Raw genomic sequence first — 18,317 nt, forward strand, 5'->3', positions numbered from 1 at the left:
TCACTCAACAATATGTGATTGTCTACACAGATGATATTCTGATATATTCACGCTCCATTGAAGAACATATCACTCATGTAAGAACTGTCTTGTCATGCCTGCCCCAGAATGATCTTTTTGTCTAGGCCAAAAAGTGTGGGTTTCATATTACGTCTACCAAATTCCTGGGATACAATATTAGCCATTCAGGAGTTGAGATGGATGATACCAAGGTAAAAGCTGTCATTGACTGGTCTATACCCATCACTGTCAAGGAGCTACAACGATTTCTAGGCTTTGCTAACTACTACTTTAGATTCATCGATGACTTCAGTACCATAGCTCCAGTTTCTCCGCAGCTCCAAATCTTAAGCATCCAGACCCTTTTATTGTAGATATTGATGCATCTGACTGTGGATTTGGTGCTGTCCTCTCTCAATATCATAGAACACCAGGCAAGTTACACCCCTGTGCATTCTTCTCACAAAGTCAAAGTTAACCCTGGCAGAAAGCAATTATGATACTGGTAACAAGGACTTACTATTTATCAAGGCCACTCTTGAAGAATGGAGACACTGGCTAGATGGCACACTTCATCCCTTTCAAGTCATTATGGACCATAAGAACTTAGAGTAGGTGCCAAGGGTGCCAAGCGTTTGAATCCTCTCCAGGCAAGATGGGCACTTTTTTCACTCGTTTCAACTTCACAGTCACATACTGTTCAGGGAGCAAAATAGTAAGGCCGATGCACTATCATGTATCCATGACACTGTTGATTCACAGACGAGACCAGAAACTATCTTGCCACCCTCCATCATTATCGCACCCATCCGGTGGGATATCATGTAAGAAATTCAGTGTGTCCAACAAGAGGAGCCATCCCCTCCAGAGTACCCGGCTGGCAAAATCTTCATTCCATCCAATCTTTGCTCCAGAATTATTCAATGGGTCCACACATAATAATAATAATAATAATTCCTTACATTTATATAGCACTTTTCTGGGCACTCAAAGCACTTTACATATTGAAGGGGGAATCTCCTCAACCACCACCAATGTGCAGCATCCACCTGGATGATGCGAGGGCAGCCAGAACGCCCACCACACACCAGCTTATTGGTGGAGAGGAGACAGTGATGAAGCCAATCAGTGTATGGGGATGATTAGGAGGCCATGATGGACAGAGGCCAATGGGGAAATTTGGCCAGGATGTCAGGGTTACACCCCTACTCTTTTCGAAGGACATCCTGGGATTTTTAACGACCTCATGCGAAGGACGATGCTTTTTGACAGTATAATGTCCCCATCACTATACTGGGGCATTAGGACCCACACAGACCACAGGGTGAGCACCCCCTGCTGGCCTCACTAACACCTCTTCCAGCAGCAACCAAGTTTTCCCAGGAGGTCTCCCATCCAGGTACTAACCAGGCTCAGCCCTGCTCAGCTTCAGTGGGCAACCGGTCTTGGGCTACAGGGTGATATGGCAGCTGGCACATCCCTCGCTTCTGGACATCCTGGAATTAATCGTACTACCACTATTAATCTACTACCACTTTGGTCAGAAATTCATTTTGGTGTCCCACATTATCTGTCGATGTGAATAATTATGTAAATGCTTGTCAGATCTGTGCTCAGTCACGAACACCTCAACAAGTACCTGCAGGACTTTTAGAACCACTTCCTATTCCCTGACGACCCTGGTCACACAGTCCATTGACTTTGTCACTGATCTGCCTAACTCTCAAGGATTCACCATCATGGTCACCATCGACCATGTCTCAGTCTTGTCATCTCATTCCTTTGAAAGGTCTACCCACTGCCATGGAAACTGCCCAAGTTCTGTTCAACCAAGTATTTAGAATTTATAAATTATTCAATGATATTGTTACTGATCAGGCATCACAGTTTACATCAAGGTTTGGAGAGCCTTTTGCAAACATTTAAACATCAATGTCAGTCTCACATCTGGCTATCACCCTCAAGCTAATGGACAAGTGGACCTTCTAAATCAAGAAATCAGTAGATAGGCCTACTTAAGATCATACTCTAGCCAGAAACAGGAAAAGTAGAGCATATTCCTCCAATGGGCAGAGTATGCCCAAAATTCCTTCACACACTCTTCTACTGATCTGACCCCCTTCCAGTGTCCTAGGATATGAGCCTCCTCTATGGATGATTGGATTAGAAGAAGTGAGCAAGTATGGGACAATGCTCATGTCTGTCTCCAGCAAGCTATTCAATCTTAAAAGATCCAAGTCAGTTGACACAGATGTCCTCATCCTGAGTATCAGCCAGGTCAAATAGTGTGGCTTTTCACTCATGACCTACGTCTGAAACTCTCTTGCAAGAAATTAAGTCCAAGATACATTAACCCTTTTAAGATTATTTGTCAAGTTTATCCTGTTACATATTATTTAGAATTGCCTGCTAATTACCTCCTTACATGTGTCCCTCCTGAAACCGTGGCAACTGACGGGGAACCTCCTCCGCTGTTTGAGATTGATGGAGCTCCTGCCTACCTAGTTTGGGAGATGTTAGATAATCGCAGGAGGGGGGTCAGCTGCAATACCTTGTGGACTGGGAGGGATACGGCCCGGAGGAGAGATCGTGGGTAGAAACTAAGGACATCTTGTATCCATCACTCATAAGAGACTTTTACCAAGCTCACCCGGATCAGACCAAGGGGTCGTCCTAGGAGAAGAACACCTGGAAGTGACCATTCTTTTCACTTTTTCGACTCACATTTCTGGATTGCTGTTTTGGATTTGTCTGCCACTGATTGACTATTGCTCAGATCCTTTAATAAAGACCCGCTTATGGTATCCTCTCGGCCTACCTCTTACTTACAATTTGATAATAAAAAAAGTTACAGTGTGGCATTTACAGTAGAAGTAATGGGGCCAATTTGGGGGATTTGAAAACAGAAATGTGAAGGTTATAATTTCATAAAAACAATTATTTTAGGGTTTTAATTTTATGATGTTATGTTGTCATGGAAATTAAGTTTAAACTTAAAATACTCCGTCATTTCTTGTCATAGAGACATAAGTAATATATCAATTGAAACTATAGAATATCTTCTTTTATTTGTGTACACTCAGAGTAAAAACACAATGTTGTGCTTTTTGTAAAATAAAGAAAGCTAACATGATGCGTGATCTCTCCTCTCCAATCTGATAGTTCTCAGAAAATGAACTGTAACTTATGAATACTAATGACAAAAAAATGACACTTACGTCTAAAGAAATGTTGAAATGTCAGGTTTTAAATCGTGCAAGTCAAATCGAAAACAAACATTCTGTGTTTATGTAATCTGTATGAAAAGAGAGCCATGTCAGAAGTCTGTGATTCAGCTCATTATCCGCTAATGCGGCCACGCCCACGGAGCCAGCGCTATTCAGACGCAAATTCAGAGGCAATACATGCATTCATCGTCTCAATCGTGTATTTATTGTCTTGAAAAGTGTTTATTTGGATGTTAAAGCAATGGTTAGCGATCTCTAGAAGACATGCCGTTAGTTCCTAGTTCCTTTTCTTCTGTATATTATGAATTTGTGGACTAAAGGTGTAAAGAGCGCCCTCCGGCTGCAAGTATGAATTAAAAACACAGTATCCAGCACTCATAGTGATGACAATAAATATTATTTCTCAGTATAGAAAATTGACATAAATATATAAGAATCCATCAATATTTCTCCAAATGTGCATGCTTTTAAGCTAAAAGCCTATATGAAATGCCATAGAGGTAACATAATTGTTCAGACACTTTGCACCACAGAAATACATTATATTTTAAAGAATATAATAGAATACCATTATTTTAAATTGTAATAATATTTCACAGTATTGCTGTTTATGATGAGCTGAGACATTATTACAGAGGGTTTTTTTTCACAGCCTACCTGACTGATAGGCCTCATTAATATGCAAGTCATTTCAGGTCATTACTATGTGATTCTTTTGTCTTCTCAGGTGTAAATGGCCCATTATTCATGCAGATTCACGCCCCCACGCATACTGTGTTTCTTGACAAAAAGTGTCTTACAAAAACTAAATCAATATATTGTTTTATATGAAGGAGTAGGCAGCATAATTTTTACATAATTCTGAAGCAAAAACTCTAGTCTACAACCTCCAATACTAAAAAGTCTTGTGAACATAGATTTAATATACTTTTTTTGGCCTTATTTCAGTGACTTAAGTTTTTGTTTTTTTCAATAACCACGCATAAACATTATTCCTTCAAAAATACAAACATGTACATACATGTTCCTCACATATTATTGTAGCCTAGTTTGTGCTGAATACAGTGTAATGACACTTTTTCCATTAATATGTTTATGAACAACTGAAAAAAGCACAAATGTCAGGGCATGTCAAAACTTCTCCAAGCCCCAAATCAGCCTCAGACTCCAGAGGGTTAACAATAAACTCGAAAGGTTAGTGAGTGATTTTTTTTTTACAGAAAATCTAACATACATAATGATAACATCATTTTTCTATACTATTAACACTGATCATTTTAATATTTATGAATTGGTTTCCATTGTAAGTGTCTCCCTGTAACTTTGATTTTAAAAAGAAAAAAAGCCAGCTTGATTAAATAAGTTAAAGTAATAATTTTTGGTGCATGTGGAATCATGATGATTCCTGTAATAATTATTTGAAAAATCATCTTATATCCATGTCTGTACTAAACATCTCTACCAAAAATTTAAAGAAAAAATAACACATCTTAGGAGACCCATTCGTTGATCTATCTTAGGAGGAGTACATGATTCAGGTCAATGGAGAAAACCCAGGTGCTGCAAAAACCAGAAGCCTTAACATTTCATATCAGCGCTCCACTGCATTAAACTAGCAAGACGCGAGACAGAGGGGAAAATACACAGCTGCCATGGGAGATCAGTGTGAACTTAAATATGTGTTCACACTAAATGCCAGCAGATGCTCATGGAATACGATCAATGACTCCAGCCACTCTGGGATGTTTCTTTGAGCTTGCAGAGGGAATGACGCTCTAGCTCTCTCTCTCTCTCTTCTCTGTGGAATTCTGCCATTCTAACACAATGTCAAAATCAAAGTGCTAGACTAGTTCATCTTTTAAAAACAGCTCAGCTTCTGTTTATAGCTGGAGGCAGAGGTCTGTACAGCTAACAAGAGATTTTTGCTTTTGCTTCTAGTTTCAAATGAGTAATTCCTGTTGTTGAAACATGTAGCAACAACATCCGTCTCGTTCTCCTGTTATAAACACATACACAAAAACACACACACTACTCTTAGTGCACTGTTTTCACGAAAGCATTATTTCTTTAACTGAAGTTGTTGTTTACATTATGGGGAATTTTCTAAGAATGAACTGAAAATGTTATTTGCCTCACACAATTCATAAAAGGAATTATGCAAATCAGGAAACAGCTCAAACACACCCATAAAAATCTGTGCAAAGCACTATTTGAGTGATGCAATTCCAGATTTTGCAGGTTGTTTTTGAGTGCTTGATTAAAGGGGATATATGGATCCATAGTAGCATCTTGGGTATGTTTGGAGTCCCAACTCCTTCTCTCTTCTCTCATTGCTTACCTTCTTTATTCTTCGCTGTGCTTTCAAAGGCAAAAATGCCCCACTCCCAAAAATAACTTTAGATTGTGCAGAAAATGACAATAAACATTTACTTTAAAGAACATCCTTCATTAGGAAATCAAATTAAAATCAAATCATTAAACTTAAATCTAATTGAAATACATCTGGGGCTTTAAATATTTCACACAAAATAAACAATGCAGTGAAAATAATTATATTATATTATATTATATTATATTATATTATATTATATTATATTATATTATATTATATTATATATATATATATATTATATTATATTATATTGTATTATTTTATTTATCAGGTTGTGCTGTTTTCATATGGAAGCGTTTAAACATGAATTTATTAGCGATTGTATTTGGAGCTGTGCACATTCACTGCCAAACCACTCTAATGAACTAAAATGTTCGTCTAGGTCTACAAATATGCTGAATAAAACATGGGTCGATTCCCTGCGGAAACCTGGTTCAGCTTTTATGAAGCAGTGAGGTGTGAAGTACAATAGCAAACTGGAAAAACACACTGCCTCTATTCTTACATAATGAAACAATGAAATGCTCACAGACATGAGTAGTCAAATATACAGTGCATCAAATAAAATGGGGGTTCAAACTGATGGGGTCACAGTAAATCTGTACAGCTGTCTTGATTTTGGCAAGGATCACAAATCCTGATGCCAGGAGGGCTGAATTACTGCAATGAACTCAGAGGGCTAATATTTGTTTGAGTGAACAAAATGGCCTGAGCGGAATTTATTGCATCCCATTCTTTGAAAGTCCTATATAGCAGGTCTTGACCAACAATTCTTGTTTCTTTTGGATTGGTCATCACAACTATTTCTATATATCCTAATTATTGTTAATATGTAATTCATTTGTTAGCTAAATGCAGGATTAAATGTACATTTCTGAAACCATAGTCACCTCCGATACCAGATTCTCTAAATTGTAATGTTGACATGCATTCTCTGTAAAGCTGCTTTGAAACGATATGTATCGTGAAAAGCGCTATACAAATAAATGTGGAAAAACTCTTTGAAATGATGGATTAATGGTGTCCTTTAAAAATGGCAGCATTTTACAATTAGTGAGGTTTTAAATGATTTTACATGTGATTTGTGAGGTTTACATTTTTTATTTGAGATTTGAGATTTTTAACATTAATTTACATTTAATTTTGTATTTTATATGTAATTGTGTTCATTTCTATGTTTTTAGATTATTTGGTTACACTTTATTTTAAGGTGTCCTTGTTACAATGTAATTATACATTAATTACTGAGTAATAATAATCAACCATGCAATTTCTATAGTGTTTGGTTTAGGGTCAGTTGCATGTAATTATGCATAATGCAAAATGTGTAATAACTTTAAAATAAAGTGTTACCGGCTATTTTACATTTAATTTGAGAAGTATTACATTATTCTACATATAATTTGAGAGTATTACATGTTCCTGTCAGTTTTACATTAATTTACACTTCATTTGTGAGGTTTTACATGATTTTACCATTAAATTGTGGATAAAGTTACTGTTCTTGGTGCATCCATTTATCTCTATTTATCCACACACAATTTCATCAATTATTTGTTAATTAGGATTGATTAGTAAAGCCTAGACAGGGTGTGTCTCGAGATAGGGTGAAGCAAAGCAACACAATCCAGCTATCTTGGCACTTGCTCACACAATTTTACGCATCTGTTACCTGCCATGTCTAGAAATCGAAGGGGTGTTATGGATTGGTAATGGTGTGTGATCATGTTTGGAGATGTTTACTTTCATGTCACACCAAATATACCGGTAATGCGTGAAAGAAAATGGAAGCGTGAGTCACCTGATAAAAAAAGGAAGATGGCCTGGAAATAATTAAGCCTTAACCCTTGTAGAGGGAAAAATCTATATTTTTTATTTGGAAACATCCAATATATACAGTACAGTCCAAAAGTTTGGAACCACTAAGATTTTTAATGTTTTTAAAAGAAGTTTCGTCTGCTCACCAAGGCTACATTTATTTAATTAAAAATACAGTAAAAAACAGTAATATTGTGAAATATTATTACAATTTAAAATAACTGTGTACTATTTAAATATATTTGACAAAGTAGTTTATTCCTGTGATGCAAAGCTGAATTTTCAGCATCGTTACTCCAGTCTTCAGTGTCACATGATCCTTCAGAAATCATTCTAATATGCTGATCTGCTGCTCAAGAAACATTTAATGTGTATAATTGTACAAAATATTTGTGTACAGTATTTTTTTTTCAGGATTATTTGATGAATAGAAAGTTCAAAAGAGCAGTGTTTATCTGAAATCTAATCTTTTGTAACATTATAAATGTCTTTACTGCCACTTTTGATTGATTTAATGCATCCTTGCTGAATAAAAGTATTCATTTCTTTAATTTCTTTTCAAAAAAATAAAAATAAAAATTCTTACTGACCCCAAACTTTTGAACGGTAGTGTATAATGCTACAGAAGCTTTGTATTTCAGATAAATGCTGTTCTTTTGAACTTTCTATTCATCAAGGAATCCTGAAAAAAAAAGTACACAACTGTTTTCAACATTGAAAATAATCATAAATGTTTATTGAGCACCAAATCAGCATATTAGAATGATTTCTGAAGGATCATGTGACACTGAAGACTGGAGTAATGATGCTGAAAATTCAGCTTTGCATCACAGGAATAAACTACTTTGTCAAATATATTTAAATAGTACACAGTTATTTTAAATTGTAATAATATTTCACAATATTACTGTTTTTTACTGTATTTTTAATTAAATAAATGTAGCCTTGGTGAGCAGACGAAACTTCTTTTAAAAACATTAAAAATCTTAGTGGTTCCAAACTTTTGGACTGTACTGTATATATATTCTTTATTATGACTAATTTTTAAACTGAGCAAATTACAATAATTCATATTCTGGTCTCACCTGCATAGATGTATTTCAGATCTTAAAGGGAAAGAAAAAAAGATATTTTGAAGAATGGTTGTGACCAAGCAGATCTTGGACACCACTGACTTACATCGTTGGAAAAATTAATACTATGGAAGTAAATGGTGGTGCCCCAGATCTGTTTGGTTATTCTTCAAAATATCTTCCTTTGTGTTCAGCAGAACAAAGAAATGTATACAGGTTTGAAACAATGTGAGGGTGAGTAAATGATGACACAGTTTTCATTTTGGGGTGAACTATCCCTTTAAATATTGCAGTGACAGGTGGCATTTTTGTCTGCTGCCACTGTTACAGTGTGTCATGTACCACATGGCTCAGTCATTGGCCCTCTGTTCTTTCTAAATATGATTCCCTATAGACAAATAATGTGACATCAGCTCCAGTTCTAAACTTTCCATTACCCTCATTTGTATGCTGTTTTTTTCCACCAAATTTCTCATGCTGAGCAGTATTGGGAAATGTTACTTTTAAATGTAACACATTACAATAATGAGTCAATTATTAAAAAAATTCATTTTGTTGCATTACTTTATTTCACCGTCAAAATACTAATTCACTAAATTTTTACGACGCCATTTCACGTTAACAGAAGCAAATATGCCTCACATTAAAAGAATGCTAAATGGGCTAATATAAATAATTCTAAACAGATAAAGCGTAAAACTTATAGTATCCCCTGTATCCATGCAGTTTCTTATTTAATATATTGACCCCAGATGTAGAGGGAGCACTTCAGATTGATCATTCAGGAATGTTTCAATCACTTGTAGTGAACAGTTCTCCTTGGAAATCAGGGCTCAATCAAGCCTGAACAAATTGATGAGAAAAAAATCTTTATTTCACAGTTTGACACCCTCGGCCAGCTGACTCTTGAACACTTGGGTGGGAGCTGCACTTGGTAGCTTTGGTGGATCATCTGGACATAGCACATTATATAAATATACTGTATATATATATATAATATATACACACTCAAAAAATAACTTGTTGGTCTAACTTAATTCAGTTATGACACCTATTTCCACACAGTTGAACTAATTTATTTGAACTTAAGCTAGGTTAATTGTACTGATGAGTAAAATTCATCCTAATTGAATGAGATCACACCAGTTTCATTTGACATATTCTGTGAATGTATTGCAATTCAGACTGGTGCCCTTGTGCAGAGTTGCTCAAGTTTTCTCAGCTTTTAAGGAAATGGAAAGACCTGTTAAGTGTTTAATGTTTAGTTATTTTAAACATTTAAAAGAGTTTGTAGCGTATCAAATGTTTTTTGTTTGTTTGTTTTTTTCGTTACCATCGTGGTGAATATGTGCACTTGTGATTAGGTTGTGAGTAGCTGTTGTACACAGACATACATGTTTCATGACCGTTGAGAGGGGTAAAGCTGATGACCATATGTAGACTGTGTAAATTATGTGCTGGCCCTCAAACTAATTTATTTATATTCCTATAAAAACTAAACTAAAATAACACTTCAATGCTAATAACTTCATATGCTAAATAACATTTATAGCATGCAAGTAATGATCAGATAAAGAACTTCTCATCACTGCCTTTAGCACAGTTAAAGCTTGTTGAGAACAACATAGATTTATTTCATGTAGCCACCCATAGCCTAACCACAAGGTCTACACTTTAGCATAAAAAAAAAATCGACATAACATAAACTCTTTTAAATGTCAAATATAACTGAACATCAAACTTTAAAAGGTATTTCCCTTTATTAAACAACACATTAAACAGCACTTAAGTTCAACATTTACTGTCCTGATCTTTCCCTACGCAAAGCATGCTGGGAACTAGAAATCCACTGCCCAGTTTCAATCAATGCAACATAAATTATTCATGTTGTCCCAACACAAATGGTTTAGGTTAACCTAACATTTTGCAAATTTAATTTCATTTAACAATACAATTGAGTGCAAATGCCAATTAAGTAAAAAACTAAAGATTTGTGTTGGTTCAGCTTATTTTATTTAAATAAACTGAACAAGCAGCTAGAATCATTTTTTTTTTGAGTATATATATATATATATATATATATATATATATATATATATATACATATATTGTCTGTGAAACCATGGTGCCACATAAAGGTGGCAGCATGGCATGCAAATGGGGTCGATCTGTTATCGACCCCGTTTGCATGCCATCCTGCCACGTTTATGTGGTCTACTTCCTACTTGCTTGTCACTCACATGACAGGTAGACCCAAGATCATTTAAAGACATACACACATAAAACGTATAAGAGGAATAAAATGACTAAAATGACTAAGATAACATGCAAACCTATTAAAACTCTATTATACATAAAATCATTATAATATATAGAGCGGTTAAAACATGTGTCCTATGTGACAGTGTCACAAGAATAAAGAAGTTATAATGTCCAATTGCATAAAGGGTTGATTTTTATACTTTTCTTTAGTGCTTTCAAATGCCTACTGTACTTCAATAACTTTGTGAACTCTGTTTTCCAAATTAAATTGTCAAAATCACCATATATTTGTTGGTTATTAGCCGTTGCTGTGAATACCATAAAACCATACCTCATAGGAACAGTTCACCCAAAAATGAAAGATAGAATGTTCTGTCATCATTTACTCACTCTCATGCTGGAAGTCAGTGGTCACCAAAACTGTTTATTTACAAAAAAGAAAGTCATACAGGTTTGGAACAACATGAGGGGTGAGTAAATGAATTTTAATTTCAGTCAGGACCACTTATGTCAAAAATTACAAGAGACAAAATTTAGTCAATTTTTTATTGGAATATTTTTCTAAAGTTACAATTTGGCCGTATGACTCTGTTCTAAATTCCCCGTCCTTTTCATGAGCTCCATGAAAGCCAAGACCGGGAACAGCAGCAGCTTCTGGGGACAACCTCTCATTTTTTAACTGGGAGAGTAGCAGAAAATCCCCCTATTGAGAACAGAGCATGCATCAATGACAACAGAATGACACTGATTAAGTTAAACACAAGTTTAAGGGGGAGCTGGGGAGGAGGTGGGTTGCAAGCAGCATGCAGTGGAAGCAGCCAAGCAAGCAGAGAGACGGAAGCTGCATTTAAGTAATGCGCCTTATTTTAGAGTTGCCAATGGAGTCCATAGAAATCGGATCAGCTGATGTGGGTGGGGTTGGAATTTGCGAATCAGCTGATAGCGGAGCTTGACTACGAGGCCTGCCTGAACTGACGCAGAATGCTTTGTCTTTAAGGAAAGGATCATTGATTTTATTTGTTCATTTTTATTTTATTTTTCATGTGGTGAAAATATGTGCTGTACAGTAGGTTACCTTTTTAAGGGCATTTATGGTAGAAATTATTTTTTTAAATCAGACCTTTGTGTATATACCTAAATTGGCTTTCAAAAATAACCACCCTGACAAATATTCACTGGAGTAAAAAGTGTCTTGCAATCTAGATTTGTTCTAGTTTAGCAAATTAATTTGCAATCTTGAAATGACTAACTGACTGTTTGCTCAATCTCTGCTCAGATTTCTCTGGACTTGTGTCATCTTATGTCACCGAGTCCACATAAACCCCATGGCGCAGCTGTACTACAACAAGGCCAGTAACTCCCCGTACCGCGATCGCATCCCCCTGCAGATTGTGAGGGCGGAGGTTGAGCTCTCTGCCAAGGAACGAGCCTACCTGACGGCGGTGGAGAAGGGCGACTATGCTGGAGTTAAACTGGCCCTTGAGGAGGCCGAGATCTATTACAACATCAACGTGAACTGCCTGGACCCGTTGGGCCGCAGCGCACTCCTCATTGCTATTGAGAATGAGAACCTGGAGGTGATGGAGCTGCTGTTGAGTCATGGCGTGCTCATGGGCGACGCTCTCCTCTACGCCATCCGCAAGGAAGTGGTGGGAGCGGTGGAGTTACTGCTGTCCTACAGGAAGCCCAGTGGCGAGAAACAGGTGTGTGAGGGTGTGACTTCCTTTAAAGGGAGAGTCACATTCCAAGCTGTATTGATATGCTATTCCTAATTTTGAGGAGAACCAGAAAAACTGAAAAATAAGACATGTTGCAGAGTAGGACTGGGCTGATAATACTGACTAATCGATTTGAATCAGTCTTCATTTTTATGAAGCGATATTGCTTCTTAAAGGGGTAGTTCATCCCAAAAATGACAATGATCCCATGATTTACTCACCCTCAAGCCATCCTAGGTGTATATGACTATCTTCTTTCAGACAAACAGAATTGGAGTTATATTAAAAAATATCCTGGCTCTTCCAAGCTTTATAATGGTAGTGAATAGGGCTCGAGATTTTGAAGCCCAAAAAAGTCCATCATAAAAGTAATCCATACGACTCCAGGGGGTTAATAAAGGCCTTCTGAAGTGAAGCGGTGGGTTTATAAACTATAATACCTGGGTTTCTGGCAACGGCCGTACACATGTCAAGTTCCAGTGGAAGAGTGACCTCTGACCCAACAAGTTTATGATGGCTGGATCCACTTTTTTGGACTTTAAAATCTTAAGCCCCATTCACTAGCATTATAAAGCTTTGAAAAGCCAGGATACTAACTCAGATTGTGTGTTGTCTGAAAGAATAAAGTCATATACACCTAGGATGGCTTGATAATGAGTAAATCATGGGATGATTTTCATTTTTGGGTGAACTATCCCTTTAAATCCCAAGATCGATCTTATGCTGTTATCAGTTCATGCGTGATCACAACTTCACTAAACATTATTTGTAGCGAGCCTCCCATCCAATAATCGTAATAAACTTTGTTCTGTTGCTTATGATAGGCCTATGAAACAAAATTTAAGCTTTCGAATTCTGTCAATTTTGTCACAAAATGTAATAATTACTGTTTTGGCGCTCTTCAAGCGGCTGCACAGAGCGCACGGAAACCGTTCATCTCTTAGTCTTTGCTATTAGCACAATACATGAATGAACATCAGAAGGTATGTTGAAAAAACTTATTGAAATATATTATGTGCCATGTAATCACTCAAATCAGTTTCAACTGCGGAAGGACATCAAACAGTTTGTGAACAATAGGTCAAATACATTTACATAAGGAATGCCAATCTATCTACTTAGTCAACTAGACTACTAGTCTACTAGTTAGTCAACTAGACTCTGTTGTTAATTTTAACCTTTATAGTAATGTAACTGACAGGGTTCCCTGTATAGTTTACACCATTAGTTTAGAGATTGTTTCCTTAAGAAAAACTGATATATACTGTACTTGTACCTGATATACTGTATGTCCAAACAAAGTGAATCAATCAAGAGCTTGTGAATCAGAATCAAATAGAATTTGTGAAATCTGTGTTAATATTGCAGATATCCTGTCCATTTTGCTGTATGCTTTCAGACCATAATGTGAGGAGCCTTTAGGAAGCATATCTAAATTCAATCACTGGCCTTTTTCAAGGGAAGTGAAATATAGAGATCAGGATGACTCATTTCATATCTGAAGAAGCCCATGAAATACCACAAAGGAATCAAATTTTCCTTAATCTTTTGAGATTAAAAAACCTTGATGTGCTATAAAAACTTAATGTAAGTCCAAAAAGAGTAGTTATTCTTCTTTAGTGTTGTGATCTCACAGATGTATTCATCAACACTCCTGTCCATATTTACATGTAAATGATGCTTATTGGATTATCAGAAACTTGGCCCAGCCAAGCATGGTGCAAGCTGGATGTAAATTTATTTCCAACCTTTTTCCAGCAAAAATAACTGTATTGTGATATGTCAATAACATGAAATAAAATGACTCATATCATGATATAAGGACTGGTAACCCCTTTAAACAGATTAATAAATGCAGATGGTACAATAGGTGGCTTATTATGTATTGTCTCATATGCCAAGTTCAAGGGTTCATAAGGTCTCTGATCATTTCAGTCTAATCTTCAGAATGTTTTATCAGTCCGTTACAATATAAGACAAGCTTTGCAAAGAGGTTGTTATTAATGGAAGGGACAGGTAAAAACTATATTTGACATGTAATGACTGCTTTAAACTCTGCTACTAGTGTACCATTTGACTGTTTATGAAAACTTATAAAATTGCTCAGATTTATCTTTAATATTATGCACATTGGACTGAACTGTAAAGATTGATAACTTCCTTAATAGTGCAATTTCACTATTATTTATTGCTGTCTTTGTTTGCACTCTTCAAGGTTCCTTCTCTCATGATGGACACACAGTTTTCGGAGTTTACACCCGATATCACACCAATCATGTTGGCTGCCCACACTAACAACTATGAGATAATCAAGCTCCTAGTTCAACGAAAAGTCACCATACCGCGGCCACACCAGATCCGTTGTGACTGCGTGGAATGTGTATCCAGCTCCGAAGTGGACAGCCTGCGGCACTCCCGTTCACGCCTGAACATCTACAAAACTCTTGCCAGCCCCTCTCTCATCGCCCTTTCCAGCGAAGATCCCATCCTCACAGCATTCAGGCTGGGCTGGGAGCTGAAGGAGCTCAGTAAGGTGGAGAATGAGTTCAGGCAGGAGTACGAGGAGCTATCGCAGCAGTGCAAACTTTTCGCTAAAGACTTGCTGGATCAGGCCCGTAGCTCCCGTGAGCTGGAGACCATCCTGAACCATCGGGATGACCACAGCGAGGAGCTGGATCCCCGTGAATGCAGAGACCTGGCCAAGCTCAAGCTAGCCATCAAGTACCACCAAAAAGAGGTGAGCATCCAAGACTGAGAGATTTTAACTCTTAAATGCATGAATGTTTCACCAATAATTATTACATATTCGGGTCTTTAGCGACCCGGATCTATATCTAACATGGATGTCTTTCTAACTGCTGCAATAGTATAAAATGCTCTTGATATTTTAATAACAATTACAAAAGAATAAATTAAAGCACATTTTGTTACCTTTTGGAACTTGGAAGAGTTCAGTTTGAGCAGATGTTTTTTACCATAATCGTCAAAGCTCTCATCCCCAGTACATTCAGCATCTGGCTCATATTTGCTATCTCAATCATATTCTCAAAACTATCGTTTTCAACATCTTCAAATTGAATATTTTAGTCGCTGACAGCTTCTTCACCAGATCCACCATCAAGTGACAGTGACACTAATATTTGATTGCCTTCAGTATTTGCATTGCAGTAAATCGCTGAGCCATTTCAAGTTTTGCTGATGATACTTCCTGTTATTTTGTTTTATACCTGCAGTAATTATGAGTGAAACATCACATCATCATGGTGTATCAGACATTGCCACCTTGAGGATAAAGATGCACTTATTGCACTTCATCAGAAATTCTGTTGCATAGAAAAAAAATACACTATTACATACTAGTGGACTAGTAAATATACTCGCTTCTCAAGGAGAACCCTTCTTATTGCTTACACCCTACATATGAGGGCGTGGTTGTGTGAAATTAAATAAAAAATATGGAACGTGATCCCCTTTTTAATTGGTTTCCAGCATAATTGAAGGATTGGTCGCGGTGATTTGATGTGACCCCTTCACTTTCTGGTGACAACTTTTTAGCAGAAGTGTTTAGCATTAGAAGCCAGCAGCTGGTAATTGCTGAGGACAACTGTTTTTAGAAGGAGCAGTTGCGGTGAGATGATGCAACCCCTTCACTTTCAGTTTGACCACCTTCTGGTTTGACCGGAGGTATTAGCAGTGCTGAGGCAGTAGCTTATTGAAGGAGTGGTTGCGTTGAGATGAGTCTGCGCTTCTTCCAGCTCAGATGGTGAAACTGTTGAGAGACATCTGTTTTTAGAAGGGCTGGTCGTGGTGAAATGATGTGACCCCTTCACTTTTGCTTACTCTCCCTCCATATTCTGGAGGTGTTAGCAGCTTATTGAAGGAGTGGCCGCAGTGAGATGATGCAACCCCTTCACTCTTTAGCTGCTCTGCCGAGGTACAAACACTTTTCAGAATGCAATGAGAAGTAGAAGAGTGGAGACACTGAAAGTTGTAGCCTGTAATGCTGAAGTTAGAAAGCATTTTGCATGCTCCCTTTGGAAAGCTGCTCAAGTACCCCCTAAGATAAAGCAAAGTAGACAGAATTATGATGGGTACTTGCAATACTCTCTCTGCTTTGTTTACCTCTTGTTGTGCCTTGAAGTAAGGGTATTGCCTCCCTTTTGGTGGGTGCTCTACTAAAGATGAATTGCTAGCTATAGCGGGTTTTGAGTAGAGTACCTTTACTCTAGACAGGGTATGAGCTGCTCTCCCCCAATGACATTGGGGTCTTTAAGTAGGGTGAACATGATTTCACCAAGTACAACATGTTCCTGGATCAACATCTTTGTTGATCCTGGAACAACATTCCAATCAACCAATCAGAATTAAGCGACAAGTTTACCATTTATGTGAAGTTTAGGCTTACAACCTGGGTTAGGTGCTTCCACAACAGTGTTATTCAACTATCATTTCCCTCTGATTTTAGGGATAAGTTATGGGTAGGGTTAGGTTTACGGGTTGGGAAAAGGTTAGGACTAAATTTTCGGATAGGAATGTTGTTCCAGGATCAACTAAATATGTTGATCCAGGAACATGTCTTACTTGGAAAAATCACGGTGACCCTTTAAGTAGGGCCTGAGCTCCCTGGGAGATGAGAGTTACTTTTCATTTTCCTCCCCTTTAGGGAGTAGGGCCGTAGGGATGTAGTCTTCCCCTTGGGGCAGCAGCAACATCGAAGGAGCACCTTGCTTATTCCCTGTGATAAGCTGCTCAAGTACCCTCAAGTTAGAGCAGGGTGAATGGAACTATGTTGGGCAACTCATAAACTCCTACTGTTTTGTTTACCTGCCTTCCTAACTATTGTTGGGTCTTGAAGCAGGGATATTGCTATCCTTTGGATATGTGCTTGACTATGGCCCTGGTTCAATAAGTAGAGGAAGTTCACCTGTGGGCATCCCATCTTGTTTTCCATCACGTAATATCATAAAAAGCGCTAGCTTTAACAGGTCTCCCCCAGTTATATTGGGGTCTTGAAGTAGAACATAAGCTTCCCTGCAGTTCCCTGGGGGTTTAGAGTCTGTGTGATATGAGTGGTGGGCATACTGCATTATTCTTTCCTGAGTAGGAGTAAGGATTAGGCTCCCCTTTGAGGGTCAATAATAGTGAAGGTTGTAGTCTGAAGCTAATTACTAAGGTTTTTAGCACTTTGCATGCTCTCTTTCTTAATCTGCTCTTAGGATATCCCTTAGGGTAGAGCATACCCTAATGAATGAACATAAAGGAGTTAGGTAATCACAAATTTCCTCAGTTTCATTTGTCTCCTCCCCAATTATGGTTGGGTCTTGAAGTTCCCCTATAGCTGAGTATTGTGCAAAGTCTCTAGTTGATCCATGTTTGGAGAACCTGGTAAATAAAGGCAGTTTTTCTAGCGGCCTCCCTTCTTGTTATGGTAGCGCTATAATCAGATGAATGCATGAAGTCTCCTTGTGGTTCCTGAACTTTTCTCAAGTAGGGTTGAGTTCTCCCCTATGTCTCTAGGATAATCAAGTAGAGCTTAAGCTCCCCTGCAGTTTCCCTAGGGGTTGAGTTGCAATGGCAAGATTTTTTGGCTTTCATTTTATGCCACTCTTGTATTTGCATTCCTTTTAATGAAGTGAAGGTTATGAAGGCACGTCACCAGACAAAAGAGTTGATGACATGTCTTGCAGGCCCCTCTTATACTTACAGCCACTCGGCTTGTGACGTCATGGACTACCGTCGGCCAATAAATTGGCTTGTTTGTTGCATGTATTCAGACACCAGTCACACTGGAGGCATTGCACACAACATCTCGTTCTCCTTCTCATAT

General features: G+C 37.6%; 1 protein-coding gene across 1 annotated transcript in view; it reads left to right on the forward strand.

Annotated features, from left to right (window-relative positions):
- LOC125253108 (short transient receptor potential channel 5-like) overlaps positions 1-18,317 on the forward strand; it is a 55,485-nt gene that overhangs the window by 7,553 nt on the left and 29,615 nt on the right. Inside the window, exons 2-3 of the mRNA XM_048166888.1 lie at positions 12,049-12,475; positions 14,706-15,227. Of these exons, the coding sequence (XP_048022845.1) occupies positions 12,098-12,475; positions 14,706-15,227 (900 nt within the window). The 5' untranslated portion in view covers positions 12,049-12,097. The remainder of the gene's footprint in view (positions 1-12,048; positions 12,476-14,705; positions 15,228-18,317) is intronic.

The sequence above is a fragment of the Megalobrama amblycephala genome, linkage group LG18 (assembly GCF_018812025.1).
Source record: "Megalobrama amblycephala isolate DHTTF-2021 linkage group LG18, ASM1881202v1, whole genome shotgun sequence".
Taxonomy (NCBI): Eukaryota; Metazoa; Chordata; class Actinopteri; order Cypriniformes; family Xenocyprididae; genus Megalobrama; species Megalobrama amblycephala.